This window comes from Pteropus medius, unplaced genomic scaffold (assembly GCF_902729225.1).
Source record: "Pteropus medius unplaced genomic scaffold, Ma_sr-lr_union100, whole genome shotgun sequence".
NCBI classification, from domain to species: Eukaryota; Metazoa; Chordata; class Mammalia; order Chiroptera; family Pteropodidae; genus Pteropus; species Pteropus medius.
In genome coordinates, this window is record NW_024352149.1 from 321,490 (window position 1) to 339,726 (window position 18,237).

The 18,237-nt window shown below is 35.5% G+C and overlaps 1 protein-coding gene across 7 annotated transcripts in view; it reads right to left on the reverse strand.

Moving 5' to 3' along the window:
• TAB2 (TGF-beta activated kinase 1 (MAP3K7) binding protein 2) overlaps window positions 1–18,237 on the reverse strand; it is a 73,110-nt gene that overhangs the window by 10,413 nt on the left and 44,460 nt on the right. For all 7 annotated transcript variants that reach the window (XM_039846939.1, XM_039846937.1, XM_039846942.1 and 4 more), the window contains one exon: window positions 15,833–17,330. In XM_039846939.1, coding sequence (XP_039702873.1) covers window positions 15,833–17,330 — 1,498 coding nt within the window. The remainder of the gene's footprint in view (window positions 1–15,832; window positions 17,331–18,237) is intronic.

Below are 18,237 nucleotides of genomic sequence, written 5' to 3' on the forward strand. Positions count from 1 at the left end.
TAGTTGTGACAGAAACTGCATGGCTTGCAAAATCCTACATAATTTATTATCTGTCTGGCCCTTTATCAGGTCATGTGGAAACTTGTTGACCATATCAAGGATTCTGAGTAAATGGGAACCCATCACAGCACAGTAAGCGTCAAAGTAAAAGGATAAAAGTGAGTACCACTCTGAGACAAAAAGTAAGAGTAGCCAATTGCTGGAGATACTTGGAGACTTTGGTGCTCTAAAGGCAATGACAAAACCCAAACTCAGCTCCACTCCCAACTAAATCTACTCAACCTCTCAGACTAATGATCTGATAGAAAAAGATGTGTTCTCGTTTATGGATGTAAATATCATTTACCTCAGTCTCTTCTATTTTTTATTTTGTACACAATATTTGGCATTATGAAACACAAAGAAAAGCAAAAGAAAAATCTAACTTATAATCAACAGAGAAGACAATCAAGAGAACCATATTCAAAGGTGATCCAGATGCTGTAACTGACAGGGAATTAAAAAAAATATATGACTAATATATTTTTTAAGTCTAGTTAAAAGGTGGACAACATGCAGGAACTGATGGCTAATTTGAGAAGAGAGATGGAAATTATTAAAAAAAGAGTCAAACACTAGGGAAAAAATATTGTATCAGAGATAAAGAATTCCCTCAACGGACTTTCCAGTATAGTGGATACAAAAGAATCAGTGAACTAGAAAACAGAAATTACCCATTTTGAACACAAAGAGAAAAAGTAGAAAAAAGAACAAGGCATCCAAGAGGTGCAGGACAATATCAAACAGTCTAACGCATATTACGAAGGAGAAGGAGAAGAGAAAAACGATGCAGAAGAAATATTTGAGGAGATAATAGCCAAATATTTTCCAAAATTAATGAAAGACAATAAACCACAGATCCAAGAAGCCCAGAGACCTCCAAATAGTATTAAAACAAAACAAAACCTAGACATGTCATAGTCAAACTGGTGAAAACTAAAGATATGGAGAAAATCTTGAAGGCAGCAAGAGAAATTTTAAAATTTACATTATCAGGCAAATATAAAACTGAAGGAAAGCCAGTGTAGCGATACTCATTTCAGGAAAAAAAAAATTAAAAAAAAAAAAAAGACTTTAGGGCAAAATATGTTATGAGATGAAGTTTCTTTACTTAATGATAAAAGAAAAAAAATGCTAGCATACAACTCTCATTCTGTATGGAAAACCATAAAAAATTCTAATTTATTTTCTAACTAATGTACATCTGAGACCATAATTCCAGGACAGGAGTTTAACATTTTCTCAGTCACAGATAGCTTCCTTATTAATTCTCAATACTATATTTCTTAATGTTTCTATCAAAATAGGAAAATGTAAACCACAGAGCCGACAGCTTCACAGATGGCCAATAGTAGTGGGAGATAACTTTTGGCAACAGGCAGAAATCTGATTAAAAAAAGACAGGAGAAATGAAGGAGCCACAGATGCTGACGGTGTTGTTGTAGGGATGTTCTGAAGTTAAAGAGTAAATTCTTAAAACTGTTTTTTAAGCAAAAAATATTACATCCTTGGGGATTCACAAAGAAAGGAGTCTTTGCACTGGTTAAAGATGTGGCTTGCCTTTGGGAATAAAGGAAAGGCATCTCTTATGATTAAGGGAAGCCCTAAAGCAAAATACTGTGAATCCACTATCTAGAATTTATTTAAGAGGTATTCCTTTCTCATGAAAACAAAACCTTAGCGTTATAATGACTATATTACTTAGAAATGACAAACCTAATTTGTAGACTATTCAGGATCTCTTTTGATCTTATATGCCTGTTAATTATAATCAAGCTAAAAAAATACTCTGAATGTAGTAGAAAAAGAGATATGATCTCTATTTTTTAGGAATTACTTCTTCTTCATGCCTCAATTTTTATGTGTCTGGTTCACTTTTCATTTGTGGTTTGGGATTCTTAGATAGGAATCTGAGAATAACGAATTTTACAAAAAAATAGTGTCGAGGTGAATTTCTAAAAATTACTATGAAAATTCAGCCAAAATTAAACTCTTTGTGTGCAATTCTAACCTTCACTGTACAAAATATTACAAATACACATCCATTAAGAAACATTATTGAACTCATAATGAAGAACAATAATTATAGCATTTATTTACAAAGATACTTTTGCTCTGATCAGCCTCCACTAACTGAAAGAGGGTTAGGTACTGACTGGGAACAAAGAAACATGACAATTATTTTTCCAGGGTCTTAAAGAAGGGGATAGCATAGAGAGAGAGTTGGAAACAGGCTTACAAAAATGAGGGCTGCACTTGTGGGGTGAGGCTAGAAAATTCCACCTCTGTTATGGGGAATGACTGTGAACAGGGATGTAAGGAATCCCTTGGATTGTTTTGGGTTTTGTTTCTTTCTTTTGGCATACGAAGAAACTGTTATACACAAAATCATACCAACTACACATATAGATCAATTAAACTCATGCACATCTAGTAATATGTACTTTACAGAGAAGAGGTGATTTGTTACAGACTCCAGTGGGTAAGCTGAAGGAAAAATTCTCCTCATTCCTGTTATTTACACATAGACTAATATGTACTTAAAAAGCCAGGCTATGAAGAATCACTTATATTAGCCAGAACTTTTGTTTAAAGACAGTTGACTAAGCATTGTATTTATATATATTCTGCCTCCTAAAACCCCATGGAAATGACAGAGGACTATCACTGGTACAGTCCAACAGGGATACAACAGGAAGAAGACAATTAATAGACAAGATATTTCAGCAAGTTTCTGAAGACTGAGAACAGATGAAATGGCATAGACTAATGGAGGGTGAGGAAAGCTACAGTCTCATCGACAAGGAGGGCACTGCGGACAAAGAGGCAGAACTTGCCCTGCAGAAACCTGAAGAGACTTTTGAGAATGCAGGTTAACAGGAGGTAGAAGTGAAGAATGGTAAGAAAACAGGGGCTTAATGGGAGGTCTGTGGAAGTCAACCTCTCCCCATCCTTTAGAAGAAACTGTATGTTTATTCATAAGCCTTCTCCCTCCCACCTGCAACACACACTTCTTAAGCTGGTCCCCATATACATAAAATACTTGGTGGTGACGGCAGAGTGTTCTCTTGTAGCAGCTGGCTCCTATTTTTCACAAACTGATGTTGGCCAAGTGACAAATCTCACTTTCTTACACAGGGCTTTCAGTTAGCCTTCACAGTCCTTCACTCTTAAATACGAATTAATAGTCAAGGATCACAACTGAGGAACATCTGACACGAGAAAGATCAAGATAAACAACAGAAAGACTAAACCCAGATTAAGTAAAGATAATTTAGGAGATAGCCAAGAACTTAAATTCTAATAAACACCATTAACAGATTTGAGACAATAATGCACCCATAAAACAACAATCTGCTACGAAAAAGGAACCAGAGAACTAGCTCTTAGAAATTTAAAAGCATCACTGCTGAAATGAAAATTTCATATGAGTTGAAACAAAAATTAATTGTAGAATGGAAAGACAAGGCAGTGAAGTATACTGAAGATATGACAATGCAAAATAAATAAAAAGTTGGCCCAGGATACTAAATAGCTGAATACAAGAAGTTCTAGAAAGAGGCTATGGAGAAACTGGGAATCAGAGTGGGATTTCCATGACGAAAGAAAGAGAACACTAGCCTTTAAATTGAAGAGGTCCACTGAAGGTGGAACAAGGATATTTAAAAAAAAAAAAAAAGCCCTATACCTAGACACATCATTGTGACTTTATTTAGAAGCAATGTACAAAATATATATAGAACATATATAAAGATATGTATACAAATAAGTATACCTTGATAAAATGAAAATAAGATCCTATTATATCCACGTAAGATCCTATTATATCCACGTTAAATCACAAGGTCTGGTAAAAGACTGTGCTGCAGCTTCATTTGTGATAAAGCACTGAACAACTATTTCAAGAACTTACATATTATTACTTTGTATTTAAAAACCATTATCAAGCTAAGAGAAGTTCCTTTCATTTCACACTTGGAAAAATTCAGCACTTTCGATTTTTCATTATCAAATACATCTCTCAATTAAATCTCAAGCTCGTTGGGTAAACACTGAATTCAGTTTTGTACTACCTGCACCTGGTATCTAGTATTAAACCTTGAAAATTATAGGCACTTGATAAATATCTATTAAATAATGACAAAGTCTCCTTCAATGTTTAGAATTAATATTTTGTATTTAGTAAAATTTAATGTTTTGAAATATGGCAAGACTTTTAGGTTGCTGACTTCGCAGGGAGGTGGCTTTTTTATATGCTAGATCTAACAAATAAGTAATATATTTAATATCTCTATCATACACTGACTTCTTTGGTTTTCTAAATTTGCCTATCTACTTTGTCTTCTTAAATAGACAAAAAAGGAGGAATAACAGGTAGAAAAAAATTTTTAGTACCTTTTAAATCCTTTCAGTTAAAATTAAAATTTAATGCATAAAGATAATTTAATCATGCAACTCCCTCTTGTGGTTGTTAAAATAATTATTAGTTAATTTAAAAATTGGGACTCTTAAACACTCCAATAAGTATACTAAATGATATTTTATACAGTAATTTCAGAAAACTTAGTCTTTACTAACTTTTGTCAGCTTACAATGAACAATGAAGATAATTTGTTACTCAACTTTACTTGTAATTAGAAAAACACACCTGAAGTTCCAGACGGTGTAAGTTTTACTAATTTTAGGCATTCTATGGTGTAAATATCTTTCTCCAGAAGTCAGAGTATGGAATGTGCATACTGAAAAAATACTTTTGTCACTGGAAAATGTGCTAGGTATTCATAAAGACAAAGATCTTAAGCTTACTAAAAAAAAAAAAAACATTGCCATTAGAAACATAATAGGTATTTTTTTGTCTGTCATAACAATTTTATTTGCCTAAGTCAGGTATGTGCCTAAATCATTGTATCTAAAAGGTACAATGCCAGCTTCTAAAATAAATTGAGATTTTTCTAGACTGTAACTGTTGACATCAGGGATATCTGTTTTATACATCACTGTATAATTATAGTCACTTATTTGGTGATTGAGTCACAAAAGATTTAGAGGTGGCAATTACTCTTTACTGATGTTTCATCTATCTTGCCATTTTAAGGTCAGTTTGAAACCAGATCTTGCAACAGTGCTAGAACTGGGCCTGTAATTTGGGCAACAAACATAACAAGAAAACTGAGAAATGATGCTTAAATTCTGTAACTACCTTTTAAAAATTTAAGCTGTTTACACATTACTATTAATGATAGATGAGTATGGGGCCTCTGCTTGATAATACTTTGTTGGCATTTATTTGTATATAATTAAGATGCTGTGTGCAATCTTACAGCATTAAAGTATAAACATTGTCTAAAACTTTTGTTTTCAGAGAAAAAGAAAACGGGGGCCTAGAGACATCAAAGGAGTCTCAAAGAAATACGACTGGATTCACAATTACAGGAACTGGGGATGTTTACAGCTTAGAACGGTTTAAACTTTAAAAGGAAATATGGTAGCTATTTTCAAGTTTTTGAAAGAATGCCACATGAAGAGAAATGAAGCCAGTTCAGTATGAGTTTCAAGGCGTATCACTACAACTAAAGCGAAAATGTATACAAGATTTGTTCTTTTTTCCATATCTTGGAATGGAGAACTTTAAATAAGACATAAAACAAAACCCAGAAGCCATAAGGAAAAAAGACTGATACGTTTAAATATAAAAAAGTAAAAAAAAATTATAAAACGAAAAAAATTTATTGGCCAAATTAAAAAAAAAAAAATCAGAAATGTTGCCAAAAATGCTATTTATAAAATTGAGGAAAAAAGAAATATTCTACCAGTTTATACTCTGGTAGAAGAATCTCTTTAGAGGGTCTCAAAATTAAAACTGGCAACATGTACTGTGGTGGTCATTGATGTTCTTCACCAAATATTCCTGGCCCTCTGCCTTCCAGGGATAGCAGAACCCCCTTATCTGCAGTTTGTTTTCCATAGTTTCAGTTACCCTTGGTCAACCGTGGCCCAAAAATATTAAACGGAAAATTCTAGGAGTCAACAATTCATAAATTTTAATTTGTCTGCCATTCTGAGCAGTATGATGAAATCTTGCACTGACCCATTGAGATGCGAATCATCCCTTCATCCAGCATCTCCACACAGTAGACGCTCCCTGCCCTTCGGTCCCTGAGTGGCCCTCTCAGTTATCAGAGCAATTGTCCCGTTATCACAGTGCTTGTGGTCAAGTAACCTGCATTTTACTTATAAATGGGTCCCAGAGCACAAGAGTGGTGATGCTGGCAATTACCACTTCACAAGGAAGCTGTAAAATGCTTCCTTTCAGTGAAAGGTGAAATTTCTCAGTAAGAAAAGTTGTATGCTGAGGCTGCTAAGATCTAATGGTAAGAATGAATCTTCTATCTACGAAATTGTGAAGAAAAATTCGTGCAAGTTTTCTGTCACATTTTAAACTGCAAAAGTTATGGCTGCATGTATGATAAGTGCTTAGTTAAGATGGAAAAGGCACTGAATTTATGGGTGGAAAACATGAACAGAAAATGTGTTACGATTAATGGCACTGTATTGTGCCACAAAGCACTGAGCCTATACAAAGACTTCAGCAAGGGATCCCCTGAAAAGGGTGACACACCAAGCCATTTACTACAAGTAAGGGATGGTCAGATTCATGAATAGAGTTGAGCTGAAAAATATAAAAATTATGGTGGGGGAGGAAGAAAGGAAGAGGGGGAAGAAAAGAGGGAGACCACATTCACATAACTTTTATTATAGTATATATTGTTATAATTATTCATTACATTATTGTAATTTTTTACTGTGCCTAATTTATTAAACTTTATCACAGATGTGTATGTATAGAAAAAAAAACACTGTACATACAGGGTTCGATACTATCCGTGGTTTCAGGCATTCACGGGGTATCTTGGAACCTATCCCCCACCGATAAGGGAGAACTACTGTATATGGTGGAACTGAGCCTCTCCATTCTGTCTGAATTAGGTGTGGCTAAGTGACTTGTCTTAACTAAAGAGCAACATGTGCTGGGGCAGAAGCCTAAGGAGGCAGTGCTGATTTGCTGTACTTCCTTTGTCTTGCCTCAACAATCACGGAAACAAGAGACTGAGCTTTCCTCAACCTGGGTCCCTGAGTGAGGATGATATAGAACAGAGCCCACCGCTAATCTACAAGGGCAAGTGAGCTAGAAATAAACCTTTGTTGTTTTAAAGACAGTTTGTCACTGCAGCATAACCAAGCCTAAATGATACATCTATCAAAATTAAAAATACACATATCCTGTGACACAGCAGTTCCACTCCTAGTTATCGCTTCTGCCAACATACTTGGACATGGGCACAAGTATGTATATACACAATTTTTACTGCAGCAGTATATAAAAGCAAGACTCTAAGGTCTATCAAGAAAGGACAGGTTAGAGATTATAGTACAAAATACTATGCAGCCATTTTTGAAAAAAGCAGATCTATATTTGCTGACCTAGAATACTCGACGAGATAAAAAGGAAAAAAACTGATAATGACAGAGAGCAAAATACTATGCTCCATTTGTATAAAAAGAGATATAAACACACACACATATATGCTTGATATACAATTTCAATTTCTAGAAGAACACAAAATGAACAGTTCGTAAATACCTACTGGTTGTCTCTGGTGAGGGAAATTTTTTAATACATATACTTTCGTTGTTTTTATTTTTTTTTAAACCAAGTATACATAGGAAAATATTTGCGTGTAATACAATTTAAAAGTGACAATTCTAAAACTTATATGAAATAGCAAGAGACCCCAAATATCCAAAATAATCTTTAAAAAAAAAAACCAAAAAAACCCCAAATGACTTATATGTCCCAATTTCAAAACTTACTACAAAGTGACAATAATCAAAACAATATAGTACTGGCATAAGGATATATGTAGTACTGGCACACAGATCAATGGAAAAGAATTAAGAGTCAGGAAATAAACCCATGTGTTTATGGTCAACTGATTTTCTACAAAGGTGCCAAGACCATACAATGGGGAAAGAAAAAGTCTTTTCAACAAATGGTGCTGGGACATCTGGAGAGCCACGTGAAAAAGGATGAAGTTGGACCCTTACCTCATACCACTGTATAGAAATTAACTCAAAATTGATGAAAAGACCAAAATGTAAGTGCTAAAAATATAAAACTATTAGGAGAAAACAGGGGTAAATCCTCAAGACCCTGGATTTGGCAACTGATTCTTAGATATGAACCCAAAAACATGAACAATGAAAGGAAAAACAGATAAATTGTACTTCAGCAAAATTAAAAACTTTTGTGCTTCAAAGGACGCTATCAAGAAAGTAAAAAAGATAACTTATGGAATAGGAGTTATTGCAAATCATTAAGGGAGATATATCTAGAAGGTACAAGAACTCATACGATTCATAATAAAAAGGTAAATAACCCAATTAAAAAATAGGTAAAGGATATAAATAAGCATTTCTCCAAAGGAAATATACAAATGCCAATAAGCACATGAAGTGATCTTTGACATGATTAACTATCAGAGAAATGCAAATCCAAACGACACCACTTTATAGACACTAGGATGGCAAGAATCATCCTAGTCAGACAACAGCAAGTGTTGTTGAAGACATGGAGAAATCAAAACACTCATACACTCCCAGTGGGAATACAAAATGGTGCACCCATTTTGGAAAATAGCCTGGCAGTTCCTCAATGGTTAAACGCAGAACTACCATATGACCCAGCAATTATACTCCTAGGTATATACTTAAGAGAAATAAAAACAAATGTCCACAAAAAGGTGTACATGAATGTTTATAGCAGCATTATTGCATTATTCATAATAGCCCAAAGGTAGAAACAACCTAAATGTCCATGAATGAATGAATGAACAAAGAAAATGTATATCTCTACAATGGCATATCATTTGGCCATAAAAATATGAACTACTAACACATGCTATGAACCACTAAACATGGGTCAACTTTTAAAAAAGTGAAAAAACCCATTACAAAAGACTATATATTATGTAATCCCATTTATATAAAGTGCCCAGAATATGTAAATCTACAGAGGCAGAAAGTAGATTAGTAGCTGCTTAGAACAGAGGGTGCGGGTAATGGAGTAGGGAGGTGATAGTTAAAGGGTATGCAGTTTCTTTATGAGGTGATGAAAATGTTCTAATATTGGTTGTGGTGATGGTTGCACATATGTGACTATACTAAAAATCACTGATTTGTACATTGTAAATGAGTGATTTGCATGGGATGTTAAATCTAGCTGTCAAAATAATGACTCAAAAATTTTAAAAAGTAAAATGAAAAATATTTGTACATACTGAAATGCAATGATCTTGAGACATGTTAAACAAAAATGTGTACTGTATATCCCAGTATATACAGTAAACGGTAGTGTATACTTATACTACATATATTATCAAGTATATATAACATATAATCCTACATATGTATGCATATTCATATATGTATAGTGTGTTCCCATTAATAAAAGTGTGTGTGTGTAATTATAAAGGGAAGGAGGATAAAAAACTACTAATGGAAATACCTCTGATAGTTAAATGGTGGGAGGGCTGGGGGAACAGGTCAAGGGTTGAAAGGAGACACATTTTTATTGTATTTTCTGTTTTTTAGGGTTAGAATTTCTATCATATGCATGTTATTTTCATAATACTTTATAAAGAGATCAGTTTAGTACAGGATATAACTAGTAAGCAGAGCTCTACAAAAATAATGTGTGCTACCTTAGGAGGCAGCTTGTTTCTCATACGGTATTCACGTATAGGATGGATTTACACTTGATAGGGATCCTGGAGGACCAAGTGTTAGATGGGTGAGTGGACTGCATAATCTTTGTTGCAGAATTCAAGATGACTTTCAAAGTCTCTTCCAACCCTGAGATTTCTTCCAAATTTAAAAAATTGTTAGTTTTTAGACTGTGAAAAACCTGAGAAATAGGGCAGATTTGAAAAAAAATTCTGTAAGTAGTTTAATGTCAATTAAGCTTAGTTACTGAGTTAATTATATAATGTGATTTCAATGTCAACACAGTGAAATCAATGCTCTAAAAAAGACATTTTGAACCAGCAGATGCATAAAGTCAGAGTGTAAATAACAAATATTTTTCCTTTTAAAAAAATACCTAGCCCTCTCAATTTTTATCATGATTAGTATTTTTATTAAATACTGTTAAACAGAAAGGTGTTGTGATTTAATGGGAAGCACTGGTAAAAAATGACAAGGAAGAGAAATACAAAGTCCAAGAAGCCAATTTTAATCTTATAATTTTTCTTATTTGTATTTCTACTTTAAGTTCAAAGGCTGCTCCTTCATAAATATAACCGAAAAAAAAAACAAAAACAAAAAACCAGTATTACAGCATCATTAAAATGTTTATAACTTCTTATATGATTTTTAAAAAACCAATGTAGTTTATCAGTTAGAGCAATACCACAGATGGATTTCTGTAGAGATAACAGAGAATGAGACATTTTTGGAAGCAATGTTAGTTTTCTAAGAGCCTCTGGCTATTACAACAAAACAGAAAGCAGGCCTTTTCCTCCAATCCACAAAAATTGGTTTAAATGCGGGAAGCATTTATTCTCCATAGAAGTCGTCAGCATTACAAAAAGCATAGTTCTATGAATGGAGGAAAACACCAGAAAGTTTCAGAATACAGTAAATGATAAAGAATTTACTGGCACTTTTCAGAAATTAGGTATAGTCAGGTGGTATGACTCAAGGGGGAAAATGTAGCTAGCTAGCCGGCCAGTGTCCTACCACTGATAAGCAATTTCCATTTCAATATTTGTTCTTCTTGTAAAGTAAGAGTCTTCTTCATATCTATAGACTTTAAGCTAAAATTTCTCTCTAACCTAAATTTGTTTTTCCTATTTGGCACTCATTTTTGTCTCTGATTCCTGTGGTACTTTAAAGACTCTAGTGTAATTTATTTCCCTTGGGTGGTGGTGGCAGACTGGGTGCTGAGATGAGCATGGTCCTGGTGGAAGTTTCATTAACTTACCTCTTTTTCTTCTCCTCATTCTATAGCAGAGGGCATCAAACAATGTACCTTTTATGAGCATAAATTCTTGTTTTTGAAATTTTTATTGTAGTATTTTTAGATTTCAAATGTTAGACAAAATATAAACAACAAATAATGCCTTTTGGTTACCAAATTTATTTATGTATGTTCCCTCCTCAATTTGAGGAAATATTTTCCTATGATTCTAGTACTTGGCTCAACTTATTTTTCTACTCTGAAACAGTATGTTACAGGAGATTTAGAAAGAGCAATATCACTGCAGGAGGCAGAGGTTATTTGTTTTCTCATTATCCACAGCACACAAATTAGAGTTCAGAAAATATCCTTGCTTAAAGATCAATATCACCCCCATTTAGTACTGTAGTGAGTGCTGTATAAACTGTAAGGCATCACGCACGTGGATGTTAGCATCATTAAAGATGCATTTTTTTAGGGAAAAATAATCCTTTCATTTGATTAGAACCAAGTCAAAGAAACATGAGAAAAAAATTTTGTCATTGGATGATACATAAATCTAGGTCAATATCAGTTCCATAAGTGAACAGAAGAAAACAAGACGAAAGGTTGCAGAACTGCACCCACCTAATAGTGTGGACACACACAGGTGATACCACGTTACACAGCCATTTGAATGTTAGGAAATTCCGTATGTATGTCGGCATGTTTAAAGAAAGTGATTATGGCTGTCGCAGCTATCCGAAGGCTATTAGTGAAGAGAAGTAATCCGAGTGGCAGATTCTGGAGAACCCGATTTTTTGGTGGGCTCACATTATTTTTCTTTTTTTACTTTCAGGTGCCTTTATAAGGCGCTCCCTATACCTACACCCAGGGTATCTGTTTGACTGTTTCAAGTTATTTCTAATTATATCTACATATTGTGATTTATTTCTCTATAGCTGCCTGTTTTTATTTATTTTTATTGAGTGATCTTTCAGCTCCCTAATTCTCAAATTGTGGCACATGTGCCCCCATAGTGGTGTACTGGGGGTATATGAAGCTACAAGATAAACCTGAAGCATCTTTCCAGAGAGTTTCTTTTGAAAGTCTAGAAAGCCATTACAGAGCCTGGTTATGAGTGTTATGGGTCTGTTGTCAACTACCTAGGTTAGAATCTTGACTCTGCCACTTGCCCTTTGGCAAGGTACTTTAACCTATCTGTTCCTAAGTATTTTAACCTGAAATTAGGAATAATACTAATGCCTACTTTATAGTTGGTTGAGAGAAATAAATGGGCATTCAGAACAGGGCCTAGCACACAGAACATTTTATGCAGATATTAGTTATTATATATCTTAATATTAGATTATTCATTTCCCCTCTTGAGCAGATATAAGCAAGGATGGAAAGACAAATGCTGGGAGTGGATTTAGATAGAAACAAGGGATCACCTCAATGAAAAGGTGACTTCTGAGTAAAGACCTTAAGGGAGTGAGGGAGTTAATTCTGGATTCTGGGAGAAGAGAATTTCAGATGGAGGGAACAGCAAGTACAAAGGCCCTAAGGTGTACCTTCTACGTTTAAGCAATAGTAAGAGGCCAGTAGGGCTGGAACAGAGTGAGTGAGGGGGTGAGTAAAAGGAAGTGAGATGGGGAGGGGCAGCAGATCAGGTAAGGCTTTGTAGCTTTCACTCTGAATGAAACAGGCAGCCATCATGTGCAGAGGAGTGATATGATCTGACTTAAGTTCTATAACCATATCTGTAGAGCTGAAAGAAGACCACAGGGAGGCAAGGGTAAAGCAGGTAGGCTACTGCAATAATCTGCCTGAGAGATGATGGTGGCTGGGCCCGGAGTGGTGACAACGGAGGTTGATAAAAAGAAAGAATTCTTGATATACTTGAAAGGTTAGAGGTGACAGGATCTACTGTCCAATTAGATGTGAAATGTGAAAGAAAAAAGTCAAGGGTGATTTTGAAGTTCCTGGCTTAATCATTAAATAAAAGTTAAGTTGCCATTAACTGTGATGGAAAGATTGATCACTGAAAGAGAAAGCTGGGGGGAATGTCAGAAGCTGTTTCAGACATAGTAAACTTTAGATGCCCAGTAAACATTCAAATGGAGATGTTAAGTAGGTAAATAAACTGGCTTGAAATTGAGGGAATAAGTCCAGGTTAGAGTGACAAATGTGGGAGTCATACAGTCATGGGTCACTTAATGGGGATCTGCTCTGAGAGACGGGTTGTTAGGTGATTTCATCGTTCCATGAACTAACATCATAGAGCGCACTTAAACAAACCTAGACAGTTAAGACTACTATACATCTAGGTTATATGGTACTATATGGTATAGCCTATTGCTCCTAGGCTATAAACCTGTAGCGCATGTTACTGTACTGAATACTGTAGGCAACTGTAACATAATGGTATTTGTGAATCTAAACACAGAAGTTGCTCGATAAAAATAAGGTATGATAGATAAAGTGTGTATGAATGCTGGGGAGGGGCTAGGGGAGGGCTGTGTAGGGAGGTACCATCAAGAGGAGGGAGCGAGGGAGGAGAGGGAAGGAAGAAAAGGGGAAAGGGAGAACAGAGATCAAAAGAGATACAGAGATAAATCATGAAACTAGAATTAATAAAAGGGAGGGGTGGGGAGGGAGGGATGGAAGGAGAGAAAGAGAGAAACAGGACTGGAAAGAAAGATAAAAAGAAATGAAGAGAAATGAGTATGTGTGCATGAGTGTGTGAGTGTGTGTGCAGGGGTGGGTATGAGTGGGCTCCTGGGCTCCCCTTCTTTCCTTCTTTCTAGCCCTCTTCCCCTCTCTCCCTAACCAACTCTGGGTCCCAGCCACAGTAAGGCTCAGGTGAACAACATGCTAAGCCTCCTAATTTATTTAAACCACCCAAAGCTAGCAGTAAATTCAACGTCTCAGGTCCAGCCTTTTCTTAGAACACAGCAACAAATTTTTTGCTTATAACCCATTCCTATGGGACCATGTATATGTGGCTCAGCCCTGACCAAAACGTCATTATGTGGCCTAAGACTATATTTTAAGTCATAAGGCTGAATGAACAAAATGTCTCACTGAGGAAAGGGTGCCTAGCTGTGGGTGCGAATGCTGCTGATAAAAATATCAAGGAAGATGAGAGCTGAAAGACCCCTGGGTTTAGCGACGATGCTGTCGATGATGACCTTGACAAGAGCAGTGTTGATGGACTGCAGCGAGAACATCCTGACTGGACTAGATTCAAGAAAGAATGGGAGAGAATGTGGGGATAGCAAGTTTAAGCAATTTTATTTCCACAGGTCAGTTAAATATAAAATATCTTATGCCTAATATAAAATTTCCCTTATAAAATTATCTTTAAAAAAATTTACTCTTCATTTAACAATCAGCAACTCTCCAAACATAGGAAATCTGCTATTTTGATGGAAAGAGAGTATAAGAAAGAGGATTTCAGCGGAAGAATAGGGACAAGATATCACGCAATAAATAATGGTATATTAAAATTCACATACTGCTGAAACCAAACAAAAATGGTCCCAGTTTAGTGACGGATACATGGGAAATAAAAAAAAAGTTTTAGCACAATTTCTAGTGCAATTAGAATCACACACGGTCCTTTAAAACACACATGGGCACACGTGTACATGCACACCTAGGCTTCACCACTTACAGATTCTAAATGAGCAAGTTTGGGCTGAGCCCTGGGAACTTTTATTTTTTGAAAGCTCCATAGGCAATTATGGAATCTGAAAGCATCATAGCTCAGCTTAGGTTGAGAATTATTAGAATACAATTGTTTAAAACATAAAATAAGCCCAAACGATCAAGCTCCTCTAAGAAACTCAGCAGCAAATTCACCATTTTTAGAAGTTTTAAAAAGGACAAGTGGTACTAGCAGTAGCAGGGGCTGCATGCTGCATGGGGGTGATGAAATAGTATTTTCCAACCTATAATACGTGGAACAATTCATTGGAGATACAAGGATGACTAAGACAGGCTGTTGTTACTCTAAAGTACTCACAGTTAATCTACAAACTTGCTTCAATATTCAAGAAAACACTTATCCTCCACTTTCTTATCTGAATGAATTTAAGTTTCCTACCAAAGATTGGAGCAACTTAAGGGGTCAGATAAAATATCACATGATAGAAATTATCTCTACTTGAATATATATAATTGCTGATTTCAGAAAAAGATACTCAAGTAAGCTAGATTTAAAACTAATGTTTTTACTGAAAATTCCAAATAAGAAGGTTGTATTAACTTATGTTTAAGGGAGGTTGAAAGAGACAGATATTAAGAATAGGATTCAAATTTCTCTTTAAGTCTCGGACTTGTGGTAATTTAGACTTTGATATAAAATACGACTAACAACATCGTATTAGAGAAATGAAGAGAATTCTACTGGTCCAAGAAGTCGGATTTACTACATTAGTCCATTAATCTCTTATTAAAATGTTACGAATTTTTATTTGCAGAAATTTTAAGGAGAAAGTAAGCATCACCACAGGTTAAAACAGTAACTGAAAAAAACATGTTATAAATGTTAAGAAAACCAACCAACCAGAGATGACTATTCTGAACATCTGATAACTCTATCAAATTTCGAGTTATACCATAATAAAACCGAAATTCAAAATGTCTGAATACTTGCAAAGGTTCTTGAAATATTTTTTAGGGCAACATTTAAAAGATGAAATAATAATGCTGATACCCATTTCTGCAGTGAAATCAAATGTATACCGTTAAGCCCAGCAAGAAAACTGATCCCACCTTCAGTATTATTACCTTGTGTGTAGGCAGCATCATCAGATCCCATGCTTAGCTTCCGTGCTTCACTTATTCTATCCACATGTGCTAAAGTAGGGTCCGTGAGGTGTTGAATATTCTCTGTTTCTACATAATGATCAGGATGAGTTAGAAGATTTGTGAGTTCAAAGGTAGGGGACACGACTCCTGGTGAAACTGCAGGGGGTTTATTGGGAGAAACTGTAATTTTGAAAGTGTACTTTGTATTGGGCTGAGTAACCACCACTCGAGGAGACGTTGCAGAGTTATTGCCGACTGCTCGACTTTTGGGAGGGTGGTGATGAATAAAGGCAGGACCCATGCTCACTTGCCCAGACATATTTCTGGAAGCGGCAGATGCTCCAGAGTTTGTGGATATGAAGAGGGTGGGCTGATTCCGGATGACCTGCTCATCTCCTGTGGTGGCATTAGCTGAAATATAGACCTTGGGCTGACTACGGGACATCACCTCATCGGTATTTGGGGGACTGGCAGCTATGTAAACAGTGGGCTGATTTCTATTTAAGGTCTGGCTGTTGACCGAAGAGGAACTGCTGGAGGTTCGAGGTCCAGAAGAACGCAATTTTGAAGAACTGTTTCTTTGCGGAGGTTCAAGTTTGATTTCAATCTGGTTTTTTCGAGGTCCTGTTGAAATATTCTGAATGTTATATTGGCTATGGGCAGACGACTGTGAGCTACCAGATGAATGAATTGTTGGTGGTTGTGGAGTAGTAGGTGAACTGATGGGCATGTAGACATGAGAGGTCTGGTGGCCTTGCTGATTTGGCTGCTGGGCTGAGGTATGTGACAGAGGATTAGATGCAGGATAAGTAGTCCAGGGACCAGGTTGTGAAGGTTGATAGACTTGCTGAGAGTTCATGGGATTAAACTGAGATACCCAGCCAGAATGCTGTTGTGTCTGTCGAGTTGTACCACTAGGAGTTGTAATGTAAGGCCTAATATAGATAGAATTTCCCTGTGGACTGTTAAGTACAGGTGGAGGTACACCATGTATGTGCAAAGATGTGGGAGTATTACGACCAGTTTGAATATTTGGGGCTAAAGTTACCATAATGGGATTAAATCTGGGAGTTTGAGAAAGGTTGGATGTTCCTTTGCTGCCTAAGTGAAATCCAAGATGTGGTGCTGAATTTGAAGGACCAGATGTACTGGATATTCCAAAAACATTAAAGCCTTGAGGAACTTGAGCTGGTGCTGTCTGTGGCTCTTGCTGAAACAGTTCATTATTGGACTGACCACCTTGAAGTTGTCCATCACTAATGCTGTGCGTTAGAGTCCTACTTCCATTCATTCTATTTCCTTCTCTTCCATGGTGGTAAACATTCTGTGACTGTAAGTCCAAGTTGAGAGAAGTCATGTGATTGCGTAGACCAGAAATTCCAGAATCATCCGAAAAATTCAAGTCTCCTTCACCATAAAGATATCTTGTACTCTCCTGAGAGAGAACGGCACAGCAGGCATCCAGGTTATTATTATTCTATAAGACAAAATAAAAACAGCTTGATGTTAACAACCAGAAGCTAATGCTTATAATCTCATCACTACTAAAATATTACATGATTAGCAAATGATTAGTTAATATAATTATAACAGGTATAGCTAGCTGAACCTTCCTATTTGAGAAAAACTAGTTTTTATGTAAATGGTTGAATTAACAATCCTCATTACTAATATAATGGAAAAGTAACTAGCAATAGCTAAGTGAACCAAGTCACCGCTCTGTTTTAGGAGCTATTTTATAGTAAAATGAATTATGCAAATAGAGTAAAATTACACCCTAATTAAAAATGCAATTTGAACGATGAACAATCAACTTAAGCATATAATACTGTATGATTAAGTATTTTTGCACATTCAAGGGCTATATAAATTCTTTTTAAAAATTACATTTGTAGTATTTAAAGAAGTTCTAAAATCTGTAACAGTCATCTGAATTCCTTACGTTTCCTCCTAATGTGTGTAAAAAAATAAAATAAAAAACAAAACCATACATTTATAAATGAAATATAAGCTCAAGGTAGCCTCCAGAGTAACTGAGTTCACATCTGTCTTTAGATAGCACCGTACAAAAATCTACTCCAGAGTAATCAAAAACATAAAAACAAAACAAAAAACCCAGATTGTTTCCAAAGAATCTTCTAAAGAGACTAACCACTATTCCTAAGTCATCCATAAAAAATATTTACTGAACACCAACAATATGTACAGCACTGTTTGAGATTGGAGAAGACTCAATGACATATAAAACAAAACTTTTTCCTAGAAGAACTTGCAACTTAATTAGAGAGATAAACCAGGGGTTTTTGAAAAGGTAACATTATTAAAATGTTTGCCAAATAATAAGTGATATTGAAGTTCAACAGAGAGTAAATATTGTACACTTC